Here is a 23,853-nt window from a genome sequence, read left to right on the forward strand (position 1 = left end):
AATTTTAAGATGTGGAAATTTCGTGGAAAGTTATTAAAATATCCTAGAAAGCACTTGAAAAATTCTATCGTGCTGCCTTTTTATGTAGCTCCTCCCCTTTTGTTTGTTGGAGAGATGGCCTGTTCCTTTCAAATATTTAACTGGAGTGATGATGAGGACAGTCACCTCCTTCATAAATTACCTAATTCTTGTGCAAATATTATTTGGGAAGGGCCTTTTAAGATACACGATTGTAACGTTCACTCTAATGAGAAAACATTATTGCAGGTACGAGTTATTTCATGGTAATTCATTTTATCTGCATCAAAGCAAGTGTTTGGTACACATGTGTGCCGAACCTCTCAGAGAGACTGCAAAGGATCGTGGAGAAAAGACAACGGAGCGCATTGATGATGGGATGAGTTCCCGCTGGTAAGACGTTGTCTGAAGTCCTCCAGGGGCCAAGTCATCGCAGCATTCAGCTGCCAGGAATTAGGGACAACTACTGCCCTTTTGACGTATGAGGGCATGAAAACAGTGAAGTAGAGAAAGGCGTGGATCTATTAGGTTTCTCCAGACAGACAGCACTAGTAGTGAGTTTACACATGCAAAGATGTAGGAAAACAGTCCTTATGAGAATTGCTTCACGCAATTGTGGAGGCTGAAAAGCGCCACAATCTGCCATCAGCAGCCACCTGAAGACCCAGAACAGTTTGTGGTATAATGATTTCTGAGTCTGAAGGCCTAAGAACCAGGAGCTCCAATGTCCAAGGGCAGAAGATAGACACTCCAGCTCAGGCAGAGAATGTGCTGCTTCTTTGTTCTAGTCAAGTCTTCTAGGAATTGGATGACATCCCCCATGGAGGAGACCAGATCTTCTTTACTTGATGTTAAACTCTCCCAGAACCTGCCTCAGACACTCCCAGCATCACATTTCCAGCTGCTTGGGCATCACTTAACCCAGAAAAGTGACAGTTGAAATTTAGTGACAGAGGAGGACCTGCTTGGAGGGGGCAGCCTGGTTCTGGAGCTTGTGCTGCTGATGCACCAGGGTCATGGATGAGGAGTTTGGGGAATAGAAAGATATCCAAACACCTGGCCACTTACTAGGATGCAGGACTGTCTGTTTGAATGCAAGTGATGTCATGTTTCCTCTCTTACTTTTGAATCCCTTTCAGTTCAATTCTTCCATTCATAAGTTTGCTACTTAAGATAGGAAATGAAAGCAAAATACCAGTAAGAGCATATCAATATTCTCCCCTTGATGCTTGCAAAATTAGGACATATTCAGTTTATTCCAATTTGTACATTGCCAACATCGTATGTGTTAAGTTCCTGTTAACTACCATAAGCAGCCGATGCTTTATGTGTTTAGTATATATTTGGCATTTTCAAGTATATTCCACAAAGGGAATAATTACAAATGCCTATCTATATGATGAGTTTCATCATTATTTTCATTTTCAGAAGAAGACAAATGTAAACATACAGGTAACTGGCTTGACAAAGTCAGAACCAGGGTGGGGAGGAGTGCAGGGCTGGCATTTGAACTCATAGTCTTCGGGCATCAGAGCAGGAGCACTTAAACTCTCCTATGGCGAGAAACTGTAGGCTTCATTTTCCTGTGCCTGATTTATTTCACTTAACATAATGTCCTTAGACTCATCCATGTTGCCTAAGAATGGTGGCAGGACACCATTCTTTTATGACTGACAGTATTCCACCGTGTACAGGTGCCATATTTCCTTTATCCACTCATCTGTCAGTGAATACCTTGCTTGTTTGCATATCCTGGCTACCATGACTGCTTCTCCAATAACTGTGGAAGTGCAAGCTCTCTCTTTGACTTGCAGATACCCTTTCCTTTGCTAGAGACCCAATGCTAGAATTGCTGGATCCTATGGTACTTGTACTTCTGGCTTTTTAGGAATCTCCATATCATTTTCCACAATGGTCATACTCGTTTACAGTCCCATCTCAGTGTGTGACTCCTCTGGCTCCACTCCTTGCCATCATTGGAAACCAAAGAGTTGCTGTCATAGAAACACAGAGTAGAATAGTGGCTATCATTGCCTACCCAGGGTGTAGTTGGAGAAGAATAATGACTCCTGATGTTCTATGATATAGTAGGATAACTGTGGTTGGCAATAATTAATTGAATATTTCAAAATAGCCAGCAGGGAAGATATTGAATGTTCCCTATCCAAAGAAAGGATAAATGTGTGAAGTTATGGGTGAAGTAATTACTCTGATCTGATCTTTATACACTGTATACAAGTCTTGCAACCATACCATACTCTATAAATGTGTACAATTATGTGTCATTTAAAAGTAATATACTGAAAATCTTAAAAGCAAAAAAATACCATATGAGACACCCTGTCACTGCTTCTCTATTGCAATTATTATGTATAACCTTACTTTCCTTCCCTCAAACATGACTGTCTGAGTTAATTTTGAAGAAACATGCTTGTTTAAAGGAATTTAAACTCACCAAGGCACTGCTGAGAAATCAGAAGTTCTGGAGCGTGGGAGCAGGCACTGTGTACCTAGTTCTGCAGGCTTCTTAATTTGGGTTCTGGTTCCCTGCTGTGCAGTAGGTGTTCAAGGTTGAGCCTGGGACCGACTCCTGCCTGCGAACTGGCGTGTTGTAAGTGCAAGTAAAAAAAGTCTAAGCTTTGTTTTTTCATGAACATGAGATTTTATCTTGTTATTCCTTGTGCAAATTTGATGTCATTCTAAAGGTACTTTCACCGAGCAGTTCTTGTGACACTTCAACTAATCTCTGTTATTTCCAGCTCTATGTGGAGGTTACATCCATGGTAAGAGTGGGACGGTTCTTTCTCCTGGGTTTCCAGACTTTTATCCAAACTCTCTAAACTGTACCTGGACCATCGAAGTATCTCACGGAAAAGGTAAGTGTGGCGCGGGTGCAGATATACAGAGTAAAAAAGGAGGAAATGTGTGAGAATGAAGAGAACACAAATGTATAACAAGAAAGACAACTAACTTCCTCGTAGGAATATCATGCTTTTACTTCTTTATTTTCAATAAGAGTCTGGAAGAAAAAGAGTCTACATAATTGAAGCAAAATTACATTCCTTTTTGCTATTCTATCAGATAACGTGGTCATATATATAGATGGCATATATATGACTATGAACTTGGAAGTTAAAACAAGAAAATTAAAAAATAAACTAAAAATTAGGTGAAATATTAAGGAATAGTGGCGTTGATTAGATAAGATACAGGTATTGATTAAATAAAAAGAAATAAGCAATTATCTATCTAAACTTTTAATCTCTATTACAAATCTGTGAAAGGTTTTGGGCTTGCCTTAGGTTTTAAGTTTACCCAGAATTACCTCACGTAATGAACCACTGATATTCACATTACCAATGATATCTTACCAAATAGATAACCTTATCCCCATAGTACAGGCAAGTATTGTGACGATAGGGACCATTTACACTTGTGCAGGATGTTAGATAAGATGTGGTGCAGACCTATAATCCCAGCTCTAGGGAAGCTTGTGAGTTTGAGACCAGCCTGGACTCCATAGAGAGTTCCAGTCCAGCCTAGACTACAGAAAGATACCCCATCTGAAAAAATGCACAAAAATAAACATTGGGTTTAGGGATGTACCTTGGATTTTTTTCTTTAGCCTTCTCATTTTCAAGGAAGCTATTTGGAATTTTGACCATGGAAATATTATGTAGACTGTCTATCAACAAGTTGATGTCCCTCAACCATGAAAATGCTGACAATTGGGCAGCGTTCCTTTCAAAAGCTTACTCAGTTCACCATGCTTAACAAGGTGCAAGGCCCTCTTGCTTGTAACATTAATCCTTCTCTTACAAGAGCTGCAGTGCTTCTCCTACTCATTGAATGGGGTGATTCAGCACAAAAGTGATGTTGCTCATCCAGGAAAACAGTGAGAAGTAGGCAGAATTCCTTTAACGAGCAAACATGCATTTGAACTCAACTTGATGTTAAACTGACGTAGCTATATCTGCAGGTGGTTCTGATCTATATCAGCACATGTCTATCCATGCCTTCATCTCTTCCTACATGCTTCAGCATTTCTTTTTAAAACGTTGATGTCTAAAAGCCCAGAAGAAATTATTTTTCTGAAATATTTAGATGAACTAATATCTCTCTCTCCCACCTCCTCTCCTCTCCCCTCCCCTCCTTTCCTCTTTTCCTTCCTCCTCCTCCTCCTTCTTCTTTTTCCTCTCCCCCTCTATTCTCCCCTCTCCTTCCTCTCCTCCTTTTCCCCTCCTTTCCTCATTTCTCCTCCTCCTTCCCTCCCTCCCTGCCTCCATTCCTCAGGAGTCCAGATGATCTTTCACACCTTTCACCTGGAGAGTTCCCATGACTACTTACTGATCGCAGAGGATGGAAGCTTTACTGAGCCAGTGGCCAGGCTCACTGGGTCTGTGCTGCCTCACACCATCAAGGCTGGATTATTTGGAAACTTCACTGCTCAGCTTCGCTTCATATCAGACTTTTCCATTTCCTATGAGGGCTTCAACATCACCTTTTCAGGTACGTTGGTTGTTTTTGCTATCTCTCTGGCAAGCAGTAATCCTGTCATCTCTCTTGTTCTCCCTCCTTCCCTCACTTCCTCTCTCGCACTCTCTGAACCCCTGGGGCGCATGAGGCCCAGAATGTCACTTTGCTTTTCATTACTTATAAATTCTCCTCCCTGAGGAATTGTAAATAAAACCACATTTCCCAAAAACAACGTGAGGCTAACTTATCCCCACCAACTCCATCAACCTGTAGGAAACTCCCTCACTGAGAGGCGTGCTCAAGATCGGTTGTTGTCTGATGATGTCGGTCATTGGTCCCCACTCTGGTAAACACCACTTTTATAGAGAACCACTCAGGATGGAAAGCACATAAACACCCACAGATGAGCACAGGCTTTTAGTTCCTTTAATATGTCCTACGCAGGGACAAAGCGGTACTCCATCCACAGCGAGGTCACATTTCTAAGTAATACTCAGGTAATATTTGTGTAGGATTTATGTTGCATCAGACATTATTTGCATGGGTGAGATTGTTAGGTTGTATAATTTTATGACATGGTCAGTAATATATTTTGACAGATGAGAAAAAAATAGCTGGCCAAGCATTCACAAGGTAAGTTTGATCACGCGGTCAACCAGTGCTTGGTGGGCATAGAAGGGTCAGGACCTCTGCAGTCTCTTCATAAGTGCATTTCCCCACACACCACCAACAGAAATGAACTCTGCCACTCTCAATGGGTGAAAACAGTTACATCAGTCTGTGTTTGTGTGTATGATCCCAGACAAAACTGTTTTCCCTGTCATCATTCATAGCACAGATACAATTTAATGCTAGAAGATGGTCTGTGAACACAACAATCACCTTTGACCTCTTCTATTTTTAAGGTCGCATAAATTCTAACAATTAATAATTTAATTCCTTAGTAGCTTCCAGTGGCCCTTGTGGGATTAGATTTTGCAATGTTTCAGTATTCATCTTAGCTCCTGTACTAATTAAAATTCTTGGTAGGAGGGCTTCCATTTGCTCCTATTTCTTAGAATCAGCAGTTCTATTCCTTTGTCCTAGACATAATTATTACTATATTATATAAAATGACGCACTATCTTTAACAATATTTGTTAAGTGTTTTTCTCTAATTCTGATCAGTTCCATTTATCTGAGACTGACTGTTGATTTTTTTCCTGCTCTTTCCCTGCCTGAGTGGAGCTTCTGGGACTGACTAGGATGCCTCAATTTCTTGGAAATTTACCATAATCAGAGTAATCATGAAATTGGCCACTTTATATATCAAAGACAAATCTTCTTATCACTAATACCTAAATATCTCCCTGCGTATGTGCTCGTCTGGTGGATCTCAATTACTGTCACTATTACCCCCCTCTCTGAGAACTTTCATCTGATCCAAAATGAGTTTAAATAGAGCACTCCACAGGGAGGGCTGCCAGTCTGTGGGTGCCCTCCATGAACGTTTTTTATCCATGTGTTTATTTGTTTTGCCTCATCTCTTTCTCAAAGCTGTTGCTGTCAGTACATGGCTAGCGTTAAGTCTTTGCATTTTACCATCTTAGTCTGATTGTGCTGCTCTAACAGCGTACCCAAGATGGGGTGATCAATAAAATACAGCAATGTGTTACTCACAGCTCTGGTGGCTAAGAAATCCCAGGTCAAAGTGCTAGCAGCTGGTGAGGCCTTCATGCTGCACCATTATATGGGTGAAGGCTTAAGGACAAATGCTGTGTCCTTGCATGGCAGAAGAGCAGAAGAACAGACCCCACACCAAGCCCTTTTGCAAGTGTATGAAAGGCACCCATGGTCTGATCACCTCCCAGTACCCCACAAGGAGGATTAAGTTTCCAAGGTATGAATTTAGGGACAACATATCTAGACCTTAGTAGTATTGAAATCTGAGTTAAAAATTCAGGAAAGAAATTCAAAGCTGACTTACCCTTTCAAAAACTCCTTTATGCAAGAAAGCAAACGAGCAGACAAGAACAATAAGAAAGCGCTCTGCCTGGGTTTCCCAGGCTCTTTGAAACAGTTTATAAACTATTTCGGGATGTTGAGATCTAAGCATGACAGTTTGTGAACACTTAGTTCATTTCCACACAACCCATGGAAAATTAGACCTCAAGCTTGAATAGGAAGCCACTCCCATCAGGCAGTGTCGTGAGCTCTTAAAAGCAAAAAAACACACCTTTGATTGCAAAGCCATCTTCAAGGAAGAGAAACTCTCTACAGAAATAATTCCGTTTGGAAGGTCTTTGCCTTCAAACCAAGTGGCAAACAAGGGAATGTACTGATGTCAATTTTTTAAGTATTTAAGTAAGTAGCAACTTTATTATCCAAATAAATCCCTCAGGGGACTTTCCTGAAGTTTAGCACACCTGACCTCCATATGCTTTCATATCTGCCGTCTTTACCTGTCAGTCCTGTCTGCTCCTGTGTTCATGGGGGTTTCTGAAAGCAGCGGCATCTCCCTATCATGTCCCAGTCAGTCCTCCTGTGGAGGTCAATGGGATTATTGTGAAAAGACATTCAAACACATGTACCCAGAACCTTCATCCCTCCACTCCGTTATCCAGTGTCAGCTCTGACACTGACGGTGTACACTATATGCGTTCCCCAATCGTCCTTGTGTTGACTTCTGTAATGACAGCGTTCAGCCCCTTGCCACAAGTTCCCATTATCTTCAAGGGGAATCAAGGGTTTGAAGCCAGCCTGGGCTACATAGTGAGTTCCAGGCCACTGAGCTACATAGTGAGACCCTGTTGGAAAAGGAAGGAAGGAAGGAAAGAAGGAAGGGAGGGAGGGAAGGAAAGGAGAAGAGTAAGGAAGGGAGGGAGGGAAAGAAGGAAGGAAAGAAGGAAAGAAAGTAAGTTAGGGGGTGAGTATGATGGTTTGAAATTGGTTCGACCTTTTGATATTTCAGAGGTAAGGACAGAAGTCAGCCAACTGGAAAGAGGTGTAGTGAGTGAGGAGGAACCAATACCTTTGGAGCTGAGAACCCAAAGCCTCTTCAAGAGGAGATAGCTCCATGGAGTCAATCCTTATTGAGAGGCTGAGTCAGGAGAAGGGGCTGAGTTCAGTTGTTGGATTTGTCATCTGGGGGCCACAGGGGTTTGTGTTGGAACTGTCTGTGCAGAGGCATGGAGGAAAACCCTGCACAGAAGAGGTGAAGGGACACCAGGAGAAGATGGGGCATGAAGGGATATACCCAGCCCTTCCAAGAGGGAGTGCCAGAAGTGACCAGGAAAATGACATGCTGGCTGGGTGAGTGTGAAGTTGAGAGTGATCTTGTTAGTTTACTTGTTAGTGGACTTGTTAGCTTGTTTGGCTGTTTAGCTCATTCATAAAATGGGCCTGTGGCACACTTTCATGGTGATGTGGGAAAGGCAAGATAGTGAAGATAAAGAAAAAGATAAGCTTTCCAGTTGGAGGAAAGAGGATCCTGGGACATTTCTCTGTGAGCAAAATGGGAATGTACACATTGCAAAATGACATCACAAAACAGTGAATGAGTGACAAGTAATGAAGGTCTGTGAAAATCAAACACACCTTTTAATCTCAGCGTTATTGTACCAGGCTTTTTTCTTATCCTGCAGGCACAGAACACATCATTTAAACTACCACATAAAAATACATACAAAACAATAAACCAGAGATTGCAGTGTTTGTGTGTAATGCAGTAGCTATAAATGTGAAGGAATATCAATTGTTTTCTTATTTAATAAGAGTTCTCAGTTTTTGTAAAGAAATGTCAGAAAGGTCTGACTCTGTTTGAAAGTATAACAGTGTGTTCCTAGCTAGAAGGAGAATGGAGGTAAGATAAAGTTTGCTGAATTGCAATATCTATATTTTAGTATTTCCTCTTGTTTCTATCCATGTGTTTTGTATATAATGGATCTTCAATAAGTATTTGTTGGATTCATTACATGGCATTATTTCTATTTTTTCTTTCTCAATAATATTAAAATAAGGTCAAGTTAATAAGTATATTTCCAGAATGGTGAGGGCAGCTTGGATATATGGGAGACCCAGGGTAGACTTTTTCCCTGAATAAGGACCAGGACATAGGCAATCCTGAGATCCCAGACCTTAGAAGCTACCTAGTCATCCATGTGACCGAAGGGAGAAACACGGGGCGAGCCTTCCCTTCCATGTGGGATTTTGAAGAGATAACAATGAATAATCAGAAAATAAAAATATGAAAGGAGATGGGATTTGTAAAATACTGAAGAAATGAATGAGGCCTTAGATTTTAAATGAGGCCTTAGACTGAGCACTTTCAATCTAAAATTTAGAGTTAGAACTCAAAAGATGTTTGAATCCAGGAAGTGGAGGTGAGGTGATGTTTTCTTAAGAAGATTAGCCTGGTTCCTCCATTACCCACCTACCCCCACCACACACAACCTAGAAGACTGACCTGTATGTTCCCAATACTTTGCAATCATGCCCACTTTGATTGACCCTTCAAAGTCGTCCTCAGAGCTCGTCCACCATCTTACACCCTGTGATACCTCCTGGCCTGTGGCCTGCTGCTGACATGATTGGGGAAATCTAGACTAAGGAACAGCAAGAAGGATGGAACTGGGAAAGAGGCACTTTCGACTTCCTGCAATCAGAAGCATGGGACTCACAGACCAATGATAACTGGTGGCTCTCTGCCACACACTGTGGTCCCAGCGTGGACTGTGAAGAATGAGATGGGTACAAAGGGCTGTTGGTGCTCCCAATATTCTGAAACCTTGCTTTCAAGACACAGCAATGACTGAGTGTCATTTCTGCTTTAAAAAAAACTGCGTTTAGTGCTTTCTTCTTGAGTGGTGTGTAGAAATGTCTAGTTTATGAAACATTTTTTATTTATTCTCAGTAAGAACATGGTTTATCCATTGAAAATAGTTGTTACTCCACACTGAAGTATGTGTCAGAGGTGAACTTGACTGTAATAAGCTTTCCACAAACATGACACTTGTCACTGCTTTTGTCTTTTACCCAAAGTCTTAGGTATAAGAAAGACCTGTCAGAGAAATGAAAGAACTGATTTTAGCAATTGGAAATAGCAAATCTATTTCATCCTCTCCAAGGGATAATGTTGACATGGCCTACCTCATTTTCCTATGTCACGCTTATATGTCTACATTGTAAAATATTAGAGTGTGTAAACGTCACCTATCATGATACAAAGGACAGCATGCCACAGAATGGAGTTTGCACATATCCATGGTAAAATTCTTCAATATTAGTACATTTTGAACCCTTGCTGACCACCTGCTCACTGTGTCCCCTCTTGCCACAGAATATGACCTGGAGCCCTGTGATGACCCTGGTGTCCCTGCCTTCAGCCGCAGGATCGGGTTCCGCTTTGCTGTGGGCGACTCTCTGGCCTTCTCCTGCTTCCCGGGGTACCGCCTAGAGGGTGCGACCGAGCTTACGTGCCTGGGTGGGGGCCGCCGTGTGTGGAGTGCACCTCTGCCAAGGTGTGTGGGTAGGTGGTCACACGCTTTCATTTCATTCATCCATAGGGACAGGGCAGTGGGTCTACAGGCAGTAGGCACTGCAGGAGGCTGGACCAAGGTGGGAGTCAAGGCTGGACCAGGGCAAAGGCCAAGAGAAACCAGGATGGGGGCAGAGTCCGGGGCTGGAAAAAGGTGGGGGCTGAGGCTGGACCAGGGAAGGGGTGAGGCTGGACTAGGACAGAGCCCAGACTGGACCAGACTGGGGGGGGGGCAAGGTTGGACCAGGACAGGGATGAGGATGGACAAGGGCAGGGGTTGAGGCCAGACACACCTATGGTGCAAGGGTCCTGATTTATCTCATCAATAAAGTATGTCTTGTCCAGTTCTGAAGGTCTGTGCTCAAGTGAAACTAGAGCATGTATCAGGTATGTCTATGAAGAGAAAATATACATGCATGTAATATAAATAATTTGGAGAAAAGCAAAATAGAATGAATAACACAGCCTCTTAGCATTGGAGTGGGTGCGAAGCACTCTGCAGGACTGGCTCTCAAGAAAGGGTCCAAATGCAAGATGAAACAGAGCTGCTGCTTTAAACCGTCAGGTCCTTGGACCGCTGGAGAACCATTGCTCTTAAGATAATGGCAGAGGCTGTGTTCTTGAGGGGCTCCGAAGATGGTTCGTAAGTCTAGCAGGAATTTGTCAGGTGCTTAGAAAAGTGGTGCTGAGTGCCTGCAGGCCTCGGTGCTGCTCAGAGAGCCAGATGTGCCACCCTCAGGACTCTGCACTGCCTTAAGTCTGGCAGAGAATCCTAGCCCCCCTGATCTCAGTATCTGCTGTCTGTGCAGCCCGAGGCCTGGTCCTGGGCCCCAGAGACAAGTGCTGGCACCTGCCTCCCCAGCCACGCTGCTCAGCACACACGTCACCTTTGCGTTCTGTTCTTCAAACTTCCCCTTCAAACTGTTCCGTAAACTGCTGCTGACATGGCCGGGATAAATGTGTGGCTGATGAACCATAGCTCAACCTAAGGCCAAGCCTTCTGTGTCCATGGGGAGTCAGTCCATGGTGTACCACACTAACGTCACCAGTTGACAAACCAGAGCAGGCGAGGAGGACCAGGGAAGAGCATGTACCTATGTAAATTAATACTTTGATCAGCTTCACAGTGTGCTCAAAGGTTGCACAATAATCCCTTCCCACACAATTTAATAGGGATAGCCCCACACCTTAACTTGCAGACGTTATATGCAGAGCCTTCTTGCTGTGAAATGTGAGGTGTGGTGCAGCCCCCATCTTGTTTGGCAGATGAGTTTCTGCAGTCATAGAATTCAAGTCCAGTTCAAGTATCAAACACGCAGATTGCAAGGGTATTCTTCTTACCTGTTCTTTTATAATCAAATGCGTAATGCATCAATATTCCCAACCCAATGACCTTTCTTAATATTAATACTTGTTAATCTGTATGGGTCCTATGGTTAGTGCTTGGATACTGGGCTTCCCAGCCTGTGCCTCGTGACAACTGTGAGTCCCTGGCTTCAGATGTAGCAGGTGCTGTTCTATGCAGAAGACCATGAGGAAGAGGAAGAGGAAGAGGAAGAGGAGGAGGACATGTCACAGGTTGATGTCAGCCCGTCTACAGAAGAATTAACCAAAAAAGTCAATTCACTCCTTTCTAGCACAGTTAATTTAATTTTAATTAGTTTTGTGCCATTGCAAAACTCTTAGTAACAATTCAGTTTTAATTACAATTTCGGTAGATTCTTTATAAAGGTACAAATGATTCATTTTAAGGAAAATTATATTCATTTACCTTAGAGAGTAAATGGATTATTGAAAGAACTTAAAAAGCAAAACATTTAATCGCTCTGGTAATGAAGAATTACAATGGATCCTTTGAATCAAGTTCAAAGAACTTCTGACATTTTGATCACTTAAATTTTGTAGTTTTCTGAGCTCCTATTTTTAATGTCAGTGCTTTATTTTCTTTAATTATTTCCTCCAGGATGGAGTCCCAGGGATTCATGAACCTCTCTTGGGTTCTGACTCTTCTGAGTCTCATTGGTGTTATGTTCATTTTTGCACACTAACTGGAAAGCAAGGTGGAGGTTAGACTTGCCTCACTAAAGTACACCATGTTTCCTTAAGGGATACTTTGTGAAATAACAAAAAGCAGTTGCAGGTGTGCTTCCTCTAGGAGCATCACTGTCCCCTCCTTTTGAAGGCACAAACTAACACGGAGTCACAGCCAAGTAGCCCTCATCTATTGTTTATGGTTAATATCTGCAGAGAAAATCAATGATTAATACTGTGTATTAATACAGTATTATTAATGGTGATAGCTAAGTCTGACACCAAACTGGGTGGAGACACTCCTGGCTCTGCCACTCACCTGTGTGTGACCTTGAACAAATTAACTGACCCCACTGTGTGTCAGTTGCTTCATTCAAAAGTTTAGGATTGTGTCTGCCTCACAGAGTTTTATATTTATTTAATAATATTTTAAAATATGTTTGACATGAGTGACACAAAGATCAAAAGAAAAATAAATTGCTGTACCCAATTGGGCAATTTAGGATGCATTTTATTTGCCTTACAATTTCTTATTTGAAACTTCTAGGGTATTTTGCCAATCTTGGAATTCTAGAACTTCAGAAGTCCTTCCGCACAACATCTGTACTCTGCGTGTTTTCCTTTACAGTCTTTGAGATTCAGTTGTTTTCTTTTAGGGCATTTCCTCTTTCCCAAAACCCTTTCCTTTCAGGGCAAGCTCACTTAGTGATGCCCCACCATAGCTGAAGGAAGCCCACACCTCCCCCATGGTCTGGCCCAGTCTGCATTTGCAACCAGGTCTCCATGGTCCCTTGCTTGATGCTGTGCTCTGCCCTGTGAGCTCCAAACTCAACCCACAAACACAACCTATTTGCCTCACACCTGGAACTCTGGCCCAGTCCTCCATCTGTCCCCGAAGCACCATCTCTCCAAGGCCTAGAGTGGCAGCCCAGCTACAATGCTACATTGAGTACTGAGTGGCAGAGGCCCTCGGCGTACTGTGTGGATGCATTTCAGCCTTTCGATTAGCCTATTTTGTTACTGACTTCCATGCAGGATCAGAAAACAGAGATGGCTCAACCAGCAAAACCCCTTGTTCCTTCCTATTATTGCTTATACTCTCTCTACAACAAAATTAGAAATAAGGGCAAAATAGTTTCTGCTGGGTATTGAGGGGGGGGAGCGGGAGGGGGCGGAGCAGGTGGTAAGGGAGGGGGTGGGGGCAGGGGGGAGAAATGAACCAAGCCTTGTATGCACATATGAATAATAAAAGAAAAAAAAAAAGAAAATAGAGATGGCAAAACCCATGCATCCTCAATACCAATCATAAGCTCTCATTAACTGGTGAACTATTCCAACCAAAAGTTCTTAAAAACACACTACTCTCAAAAATGGACCCATTGTTATCCATTTCATTACTATTAGTTATGAACACAATATTCAGCACCACTTAGGATATAAAAGGGCTAGCATTCTGTTCCTGCACACCTACAGTTTGTATCAAATCAATAACCTGTATTAGCTGCGTGACTTTGAGAAAGACACTTGTGTTTTAAATTATTCTGTCTCAGTTCCCTTGTCTACAGATGAAGTTTATTTCGCTGTCACATACAGCCACTGTGAGGATTAATAACTGAATGAAGGTAGAGAACTTAGAAGAGTGTGACATGAAATATCATTATTGTAGTTCACACATCAGCCTTATTAGAAGAGATTCAATCTACTTTTAAAATGTGAAACTCTTAAGTCTGTCAAAAGCCTCTGTGTGACAAGTTTGTCGAGGAGGAAAGAAAAACAAACCAACCAACCAAAAGCTAGTAGGGTGTAGGCCAAACAGAGGCCATCCACCATATCTAGAGTAAGACAACAAACCCAGACCCCAGCAGGCAGAGGTTGTGTGTGCATGTGGTGTGTGTGTGTGTGTGTGTGTGTAGTGGGGTAGTGACTTCACTGTTTTCCGATAGTTTCTTTGTAGAATTTTGGAGCTGAAAGAGTTCTTGACTAAAGCTGTTCACTTTCACAGATGAGAAAGCAGCTGCAAAGGACTTGGTGACTTTCTCAGGGTTGACAGAATGTAGAGTTAGAGTTATTTTCACTTTTACCTTGATTAAAGGTGTTTTGTTTCATGAAAATTTGCATCTAGAAGTCAGTTGCCCTCTTCCTTTATTGAGAAAAGAGAAGAAGAATACATTGAATGCCACTGAATGCCACCTACCCTGAGATGAAGTCTGAGCGAATTCAGCACTGTGACAGTAGCAAAGCATACAGTGGCTTTAGCTGTCCTCAGATTCCCCTTTCAGTGCATCCTTACTGATGCCACAAAACACAAGTGTGGGAAGATTGCATTAATATAGCAATGTCATGGGCACGTGGAAGTGCAACAGACACTTCATGAGGAAGAAATGACACTTGGACAAGTGATGTGACCACCCAGTGGTGCAGCCACACAGCCAGGGTGCTCAGAGCTTGTCTATTTGATTCTAGAACTCTATGCAATGGTGTATTGCCCCCATACAGTAAAGGGGGCACCAATTTTCCCTGAAGTATTTTTGCAATACACCATTGCAAAAGTACTTCAGGGAAAATTGAAAATGTGGTGGCCGGGATACATTTTCTGTACAGTGATAAAAGTGGAAACAGTCACTGTCTAGTTTTAGAAGATGCATTAAAACAGGCACACATGACAGAAGAGGGGCACTCATAATGCTGAAGTGTTAGCTATTTGAATCAGGATTTCCACTTTTGAATCCTTTTTTAAATGTCCTATTTATTTTAGCTGAATGTGGAGCAAGTGTCAAAGGCAACGAGGGAACCCTCCTGTCTCCAAATTTCCCATCTAACTATGAAAATAACCATGAGTGTATCTACAAAATAGAAACAGAAGCCGGCAAAGGGATCCACCTCCAAGCCCGGAGTTTCCAGCTGTTTGAAGGGGACACTCTGAAGGTACAACTCTCTTTATCACAAGTGACTCCATCTTCACCTCTCAAGGAATCTGTCATCCATCTGTCTGTCATCTATGAATGTTTCTGCCCATCTATCTATCTGTCTACATCTGTATATCTACCATCTATCATTAGCCATATCCCTCTCTTCTGTATGGATATAGCTTATTATTATTATATCTTTACTTACACATAACTTATTCCCACCTATTTATGCAAGTGATTTGAGAGGGTGGAATGTGGTGTTACTTACTAGAGTCCGTGTGAACTTAGAAATATCCTGTATATAATCCTGGTTCTAACATCGGTAAGTCATGTGTCCTAAGCACACTTTTTCCACACCTGAATCTCAGTAGATGCTTCTAGCACAGTGCCTAGCATGTAATAGTAATTATTAAAATTTACAGGACTCAACCCAATCATTCCTGTAGTTATTCTTGATTTGTAGATGTGGTTACAGATCCAGAAGGATTTGCGTGTACTAATGGAAGGAGGTCCAGCCCCAGGCATAAGTGGGGCCTCTGCAGAGAAGGCAGGCAGAGGCTGGAATCACACCGGGAGTAGCAGGGACCCAGGCTCTGCCTTCATTTATGAATTCCTCCCTCTAAGTGGGATACCCCTTAATTCCTAAGGCATCTTGTGTAGGTACACATCTCCTCTAACTATTCTAAGAAGGTGGGGACTCTCTAAGACCTAGGTCCAGGAAAATGAGTACTGATAAACTCAGCCCAGGGCAATGGATGAGAAAGGCAGTGAGTAACAAAGGCTGGAAAAGCTGCAAGTCGTCTGGTCCAGTCACCTGCTCCTTCCAGGGAGAAGGTAAGCAATTTGCCCAAGCCCTGAATCTGATTTGTGGCAAGAGATAGCCATTTTGTTCTACAGATGTCTTTTTTCAAGTTCTGGAGTTCTTCAATTATATTTGCTTCTCCTGGACCATACAAAGACGCATCTGATTCAGTGGATTCAGCTCACGGTTATCCCTGAGTATGTACAAACAACCGTCTCAGAGGGGAGGGAAGTGGGTAACTCCCTGTTGTCACTCCTTTACACTGGGACTGGCGTGACCTCATCATTAGAAGTGAGGTGTGCGGGAAGGAGAAGTGTACAGATGAAAAGCTCCTAGATCCAAGACTGACTATTTTTCAACGTCGTAATTTAGGGTAGGTTTATTCTAGTTATTCTTTCATTTCAATAGTCTTTTGAATGCTCCTTCTGACAGCATGAAAGACTGTAATTAAGAAGCAGTTTTCAATCAGGAAACTAGTACATTCTTACTAATCTTATAAAAGTTATAAAGTTAGGTCATCAGTAAAAATTTTCTAAATTCTTTGATAACCTCAAATGTAGAAGTCAGAAAGTCCTTAAGGGAAACTTTTAACTATACTATGGAGCAGATAAACGATTAGACCAAATATGCACTGATAAACATTATCAGAATGGAAGGAAGGAAATTATGTTCATTTGTCATTTTTTTTATTACAAGAAAAACCAGAAAAATATTGCCTACCACGCTTAATTTCAGGAGCTCATTGATTGTGTGCAGTGGCTGAAGGCTTTGCTGGCATGCATTTTGTTGAACGTGCTAGCGAACACCTCAGTGCTAAAGATGCTTCAAGTTACTTAACCTCTCCATCTGGGCATTCACACTGCTCCTTCACTCATACTGTGGAACGACATAAGGACTATGGTTTTATGTACACCCTCTACTTATGCACACAAACGGAGAAGGATGTAAGAAAATGTAGCTCTTGTGAAAAGAAGATCTGGTAGAAAGAGTAGGTGATCTGGGAAAAGCCCAGATCAAGCATTGCCACTCTGGGAATTCACACCCATGTGAGAGTGACTACATCCCTGTCAGCCCAAGGTGTGGATTAAACATCAAGCTCTCAGGAGAATTTTCAATGCTCAGGAGTCAGCATTGTTTACTAGGCTTTTCCTAGTAAACGAAGGGCCATAGTGGTCCAGATGCTTTTCACCAGGAGACGCCATATAAAACTAACAGTCCATTGCTAATCCAGCTGCAATCAGAAGTCCAGACTCTGATTTGCATGCTACCTGGATGTTGTTTGTGATCAATGAAAGCTTTGAAACCACTTATTTACCTTCCTAGTGCCCACAAAGTGCTGCTCCCTATTGGCCAGCTGCACGCTCATTCTGAGGGTTCTGTGCAGAGTGCTGGTGAAGAGGACACAGGAATGGGTACAGATCACCATTCTGAGAATCCTATGATTCGTCATTGGCAATGCTCATTTTTGATGGTATAACTGAGGTCAATGAGAGCAAAGTACTGTCCCTGTGAAATGCAGAGATCCATGGACGGCTCTGCCCAGCCCTGTGAGGTCAAGAAGGTGGCAGTGTCCCATGGCTGACCACTATACTAAATGTTGTGCTCCTAGATTTAAGCCCTACTGTCTCCATGGTTTTCTGAGAACTATGGAAAATCACCTAGCATATGGTGGAGCCCAAGAACTTTCTGGGGATACCTGGACACTTTCTGTTGGAGCCAGACTCCTCAGGACTTGAAACCTTTTGCTATTCTGGATGTCAGAACCCTCATCGTCCAGTGAATCTATATTTTAAACCAAACAGTGACATTTTTGAAACACTATCTGTGATGATGGCATTTTAGCAAGGCAGTCAGGGTATTTGACTCTACTACAATTGCAGTGACATGGAATAAGTCCCTGCCAATATGATCTCAGTGCACTTTCCTCTTCATGGGCATGTGTAAGGGTGCACAACTCGTGGTTTATGAAAGAATGAAAGAGAGGTAACAGGGAAAAGTCAGAGTTAATCTATGAGGAAGGCCAATGTGGGGGGCAGGAAATAAGCAGGAATTGCAAGAAGCTATGGAGGTCACTGAGGACTTTCAGTTAAGGTCCTTTTTCACCAAGAAACACCAGGCATTCCTCACTATACTGCAACACATTTTTATTCATATTTTCAAAAATCCCTTGTCCACCAAAAGGTTCTCTGCTAGTGAAGAGGCCACATGACTGGCTGTTTCCACTAAGTCTGCCACCTTGTCTGAAATGTGAGAAGTGACCACATAGATCCCTTTAGTGTGTCAAGGCTGTTTCATCAGATGAAAGTCATGATATTAGCAGAAAGAGCCCTGCGGGGACAGGGTGGCCCAGGGTGGCCCAGTGAGTTCAGGGTGTGGGGCTGGCTCCCATTCACCACCACCTTCCCTGCATGTGGCCTGTCTCTCTAAAGGTGGGACTCATACCTGACACCTCTACCTCATCCCCAAACACTGTTCGGAGCACAGTCCTGGGTCTTTCCTTCTGCATGTGGTTCCTGTACCCTCCAGCCACCAACCCCTCCCAGAGATAATGTCAGATACACAGTGCCTCGGAGCAAGGTGACCCAGCTCTCTACTCTTACCATGTGGTGCTCCAGGATTTGGCACTGCTGCCTTTTAATGCAGTCAGATACAAGGGGCAGCAGAGAATGGGATGTCCTGTCCTGCTGTTGGACAAAGGAGACCTTCCTGAAGAAACTTCGTAAATCTTTTCCACCTCCATACTGGATGATGAGGAAGAGCCTAAAAGGTAGCTTGTGGAATCTGGAAATGCACAGAAATTGTTATTTAGACAAATGCGAAGGAGCTGTCCAAGCACTGGGTGTAAAATGATCTGTCTCAAATGGAGTCGTTTGTCCAAAGCATTATTGTTACATAAAGGAAAACTTAAAGAAAATAGAGTATTTAACACTGCCATCCACCTGTCTTTCTTTAAACTGTGTAGCTTTTCAAAGGAGTGTCTGTGTCCTCAAAAGTTTGGGTTTCCTGTTAGAATTGCTGCCATAAGGGTGCAGTTATGAAATGGGGGACTCACGCTGTGAACTTTCATCAGGTTTATGATGGGAAAGACAGCTCATCGCGTCCCCTGGGAGCCTTCACTGGGAACGAGCTCATGGGGCTCACCCTCAACAGCACCTCCAACCACCTGTGGCTGGAATTCAACACCAATGGCTCCGACACGGACCAAGGCTTCGAGCTCACCTACACCAGTGAGTACACCGACTGACACATAATGTTGGTTTTTCAAATTGGCAAGGCACATCTGTTGCTTAGAGTTCGTGATAAGTTTTATGTATCAATTTTCTGAGTCGTAGTTTAATTCTGTACCATTGATAAATGACAAATTTAGACACTTGAGGAGTTGTTGTAAAGGTATTTAAAACTATTCCTATTTTAGCAATCAAATAACTAGCTTGATAAAGGGACATCCTTTGACATTTAAGAGCTCCTGGGCTAATAGTGATTGTGATATGTCTACCCTTTCAAAAACTCATGAGCATGTATGTGAGTGAGATAGAGAGAATGTTCAGATCGATATAATTACTGGTAAAGTCTCTGAGTTGCTGAGACAGCTCATATACACAATATCAATGTATATTTATATAAATACATATATGCATATATAATCATATACACATATAAATGCACACACCAGTGCTTAACAACTGAATGCCAGAAATTCTTATGTAATCACTACTAATTTCCCAGATGAGAAAACAAGCATGTGAATTCTGAAGCTCACCCAGCATAGCCATTTTGTGAGTTGGTGCAACCAGGATTTGGGCTGCAGCTGACATTTTAAACCATAATCTACAGTGGCACCATAATGATGCAAATCTCTAGAGAGGAATAGTTTTTTTTTAATATGTAAGTTAAAGCCTGGGTTTTGGCTCAAGTGGTGGGGTACATGACTAGAAAGGAGAAGGACCTGAGTTCAAACCCAAATGCCACCAAAACAAAAAAAAGATTTTAAAAGGTATGCTTGCAAAAAGATACACTTGCAGCCTAACTACCTCATGCTATTTTTAGTTACAAAGAAAACAATCCTATTGGGTTTTGATAACTAAAGGTAATTAATCAATTAAGATGCTTAAAGTATCAAAAACTAGTCCAATCTAATCTGATGATTTAAAAACATCATGCTGACACCAATGCATAGGGAAATTAAAAAATTCGTATTTTTAGCACAGAATTCTGTTCTCATCAGAGCTGTGACCTCTGCTTGACAGAAAAGCTGGAGAAGTAATAATCACCCCGTGGCTGTTATGCTGAGCTAATCCAGATGTGAAGAGGAAGATTAACTACCTCAAATCCCTCTTTATAGGAGAAACCACCACATAAGAACTAGAAGATTTGGGACAAAAATAGACTCAGGGTGACTGATGTCATGGGAACACCAAGTTTTTTCATTTTTGTGATGATACCTTTGGAAGGACTTGGTGCACAGACATCATGTTAACTATTTTGTAGGCATGACAAGTTAGTGACAATGGACATGATCATATCAATTTATCATTTTTCGGTATGAGAGTTATGCATTTTGGGATTTCACCATCAGAAAAGTTTCAAAGAGCTCCTGTAAACACCTTTGGCTGTGCACACAGGCGAAATGTGTGCTACAGCCTCTGCTTTCTTTTGACCACTGTCTATGTCCACACGTTCAGCAGTTTTCTTACAAGGGTGTCTGAATCCCCACTTCCTAGCTCCTACACTGGTTTTTGAGGAACACAGCTATGTGAGAAGGAAAACTAAAAGTGCTTTGGATAGCATTCCGAGTTTTGTATACATAAAAGCAATTCACTCTCCCACCTGGGGTGTTCCTTTCATCCTCTTGCCATGGAACACACTGTTGATGCCATGGCTTTCCTACTAACTGTGCCTGCTGTCATGGTTCTTCACCAAAGAGCAGAAAGCATTGGCCTAGCACCCACTTACTGCCATTTCTGATCTTTCACACTGCTCCAAACTGGAGATTGCTGAGCTCACTCTTCCCCATAGAGAAAGCACAGTTCCAGGCTTATATTTTGTTTCTCGCTGTTTTTCAACCCTAGTAACCACTTTCAGTCTCCAGATGGAGTGTTCTTGATATATGGACACTAGCTCCTGTATTCTCATGGATGTATATGGCACCCAGAGGAGATTCACACATGCTGGTATCTCAGGTGACTGGTTGCAGGATTGAGGAGGTGTCACTGAACCATTTTTCAGCATTCTGACATCTCCTATATTTTCCAAGCAGCAGTTAGGAAGGTCAGTGTGCTCCCACACCCTGGGCTGCATGGAGACTGGAGGTTGTAGGCTGACCTGCTTGTTACATCACCTGCCCTCACTAAGAAGGCTTCCCAAAGTGCCCTTCTCAGCTCCCTAGGGCCCCATTCAACTGCTGAAACTCCGTGTTTCTCCTTGACAGCCACATAGCCTTGGGACCTTGGTGCTCCCCTTACTTACTGAGGAACTTTAAGGGAAATTGAATCTGTCTATCCATTTGCAGACATTTTCCAGTTATCTGACACATTTGATTGCATAGAAGAACAAGCATTCTAAAAACAGAAGGATCAGTGGCAAGGTTTGAGTTCTCAGTACAATCCGAGAGGAGGAGTCCTCCTCATCTGTTGTACCTCATCTCTCCCTGTAGCAGCACAGACCTCCTATGTGCAAGTCCTGTTTGCAGAACTGTCTCAGAGCTGGAGCTGGAACATGTTGTCACTTAGAAAAAGGTATCTGCAATAGGAACTCATACTGTTAACCTCCCTTTTAACCTTAGGCTCAAACACTAAGTAGTTAAGCTTGAGAAATCGCAAGTTCCCACAATGCAATTGAATACCTGAATCGAACACTCGTGCCTAAAAGATGTTTGGAAATGATCATACCTACTTGCAAAAGACTTGAAATTGCCTCTTGCTAGCTAATTGCATTACTTAAGGAAATGTTCATATTTAAGTGTTTCAGATCCATAGTTAAAGTACACAAGTGGGTTAGACGGTGTCAACAGGAAGTAAATATATAGTTTAATACATGTGATAAAGTTTATAGAAATGGGTACAATACTCATGCATCCTTTAATACTTATGGCAAGCTCTGATGTAACTTCTAGGTTGATATCTTGACAATTCTGGGTCTTGGTAAACAGGTCCATTTAGTTATAAATTAGAAACTGTCACCAGATCTCTAAGTGATATGCTGAAGATTCCCACAGGAAGTGGCATGGTTGGGACACAAATCCCCATCTTCTAATGGAAGCCCAGAACTGTTGGTGAGCTTATTTTCAAGTATTTTATATGATCCCACTTTAATAGGTACCACCTGCATTGACTGACATTGTTACATGGAAAGGCATTGTCAAGGAAGCAAAAACAGGTCACTTTGGGTCAACTTGGCAGAAATGTGTTCATTGATAGGCATTTATTAAGCAACTATTGTTTTATGAGTAGCAAGTGAGACCAAAATAAAATCTTACCTCCCTCACAAAACACTGGCTTTTATTACAGATTTGTCTGTGCCCTAGAAGATGACCTCCTTCCGTTAGGTAATTGTTTGTGGAACCATTGCCCATAGCTCTTTGAGATCAGGGACATCAGGACCGCATTTTGAATCCCTCTGTACTCATGCTGATGTGTGGTTTGTAACAGGACTGATGTCCTATGTTGGGTCAGTAACCCAAGAGGGGAAGTTTGTGCCATGGTCTTTAACTTGAACTCTGAGGAGTGCTGAGTCCACCAAGCTGGCACAGGCAGGGAAGAGAAGGAGCGTCATTTAACCTAGTGGTTCTGTTTTGATTTCTTACACTGATGGCCTTTGCAAAACTCAGAAAAAAAAATTTGGATAAATACTTTTATAGAAAAATTCTGGGGTTTTATTGAAGTCCTGTATCAAATTCAAAATTCTTTTAAAAATATGTTGCCCTTCTTAGAATTTCAAAAGAATGTTCCCAAGTCAGTCCACCACAGGACTTACCAGAGAACATGACACAGGCTCTGTGTTGTGTACTCTTAGTTATTTGAATATTGAGTCACAAAACCAATTTAGCAAATTGGCCTCTTCAATTTAACAAAAAAACTCTTGCTACATGGACCTGGTTAGAGAACTGTAGTTTAAACCAGCATCTCTACTGTCCTGACAGATCAGTGAGTCACACATTACCTGAGTACTGAGTGATTAGTGCTGGACTGAGGCAGAGAAGGTCAGACGTGGTTCCTGTTCACAAGCAATGACTTGGCAGAGTCACATGTAGCGCTTAGGAAACTGGTCAGTCGAAATGCGACTATTATTTCTATATAGAACTAAAATACAATGACATACTCAACTATAGAACAGATCTGGCGATGTTTAAGGTGTCAGTCAGACTGAGTCCTACTGACTAAGGTGGTGGACCTTTGGTATAGTCCATCTTCCATTGAGTTTGACCTTTAGCATGTTGCTAGAATTTTATGCGAGGTATGTATGTTTATTTACATCATTCATCTAAGTATATATGTATGTATATTTCGATGTAATGGTAGGAGATAAAGTTTTCCAGATGACTAAAGCATCGCTGAAGGCTCAGTGGTCACAGGAGGTTTCGGCTTTGATGCTGGATGGCTTTTGTCTCATTCTTTAACATGATGTTTAAATGCTGTTCTCCTGTATGAAGGATGACCACTTCCATTCCCTAAGCAGGAACATGGCACTTTCTTCTGTATCCTAAGTGCCCCTAAATTTTGCCTCCACGTGATTCATTTTTACTAATACGATGTGTGGCTGTCATCAGGAGGGTCTTCATATGTCAAATACATAGAAACTTAAAGGACGGTCAACCAAGTTGGCCTGGATGTTGCAGGAAGGAGAGGCACTGAAATCACAGGAGCATTTCAGAAGAGACTCAGAAGATGTGGAGCGTTGAACATGGCCTTTGAGCTCAAGAGGCAAGGGGTATGAATGTCTGAGTAAAGTGGAGGGTAAGTGTCAAGGAGAGACAGAAAAACCAAGCCAGTTATGTGAGAACACAATGGTAGAGCTCTTCAGACACCGTGTGGATCAACACTGAGGTAGGCAGAGTCCCTGATAGTGTTTGAACAATGACATCACATGGTGTCTGAGATTCAGAG

General features: G+C 42.2%; 1 protein-coding gene across 2 annotated transcripts in view; it reads left to right on the forward strand.

Moving 5' to 3' along the window:
- The window catches only part of Csmd1 (CUB and Sushi multiple domains 1), a 1,661,894-nt gene that overhangs the window by 1,335,602 nt on the left and 302,439 nt on the right, over nt 1–23,853 (forward strand). For both annotated transcript variants that reach the window (XM_074055299.1, XM_074055300.1), the window contains exons 19-23: nt 2,778–2,894; nt 4,312–4,527; nt 9,812–10,000; nt 14,796–14,965; nt 18,822–18,978. In XM_074055299.1, the coding sequence (XP_073911400.1) occupies nt 2,778–2,894; nt 4,312–4,527; nt 9,812–10,000; nt 14,796–14,965; nt 18,822–18,978 (849 nt within the window). The remainder of the gene's footprint in view (nt 1–2,777; nt 2,895–4,311; nt 4,528–9,811; nt 10,001–14,795; nt 14,966–18,821; nt 18,979–23,853) is intronic.

The sequence above is a fragment of the Castor canadensis genome, chromosome 14 (genome assembly GCF_047511655.1).
Source record: "Castor canadensis chromosome 14, mCasCan1.hap1v2, whole genome shotgun sequence".
Classification (NCBI taxonomy): domain Eukaryota; kingdom Metazoa; phylum Chordata; class Mammalia; order Rodentia; family Castoridae; genus Castor; species Castor canadensis.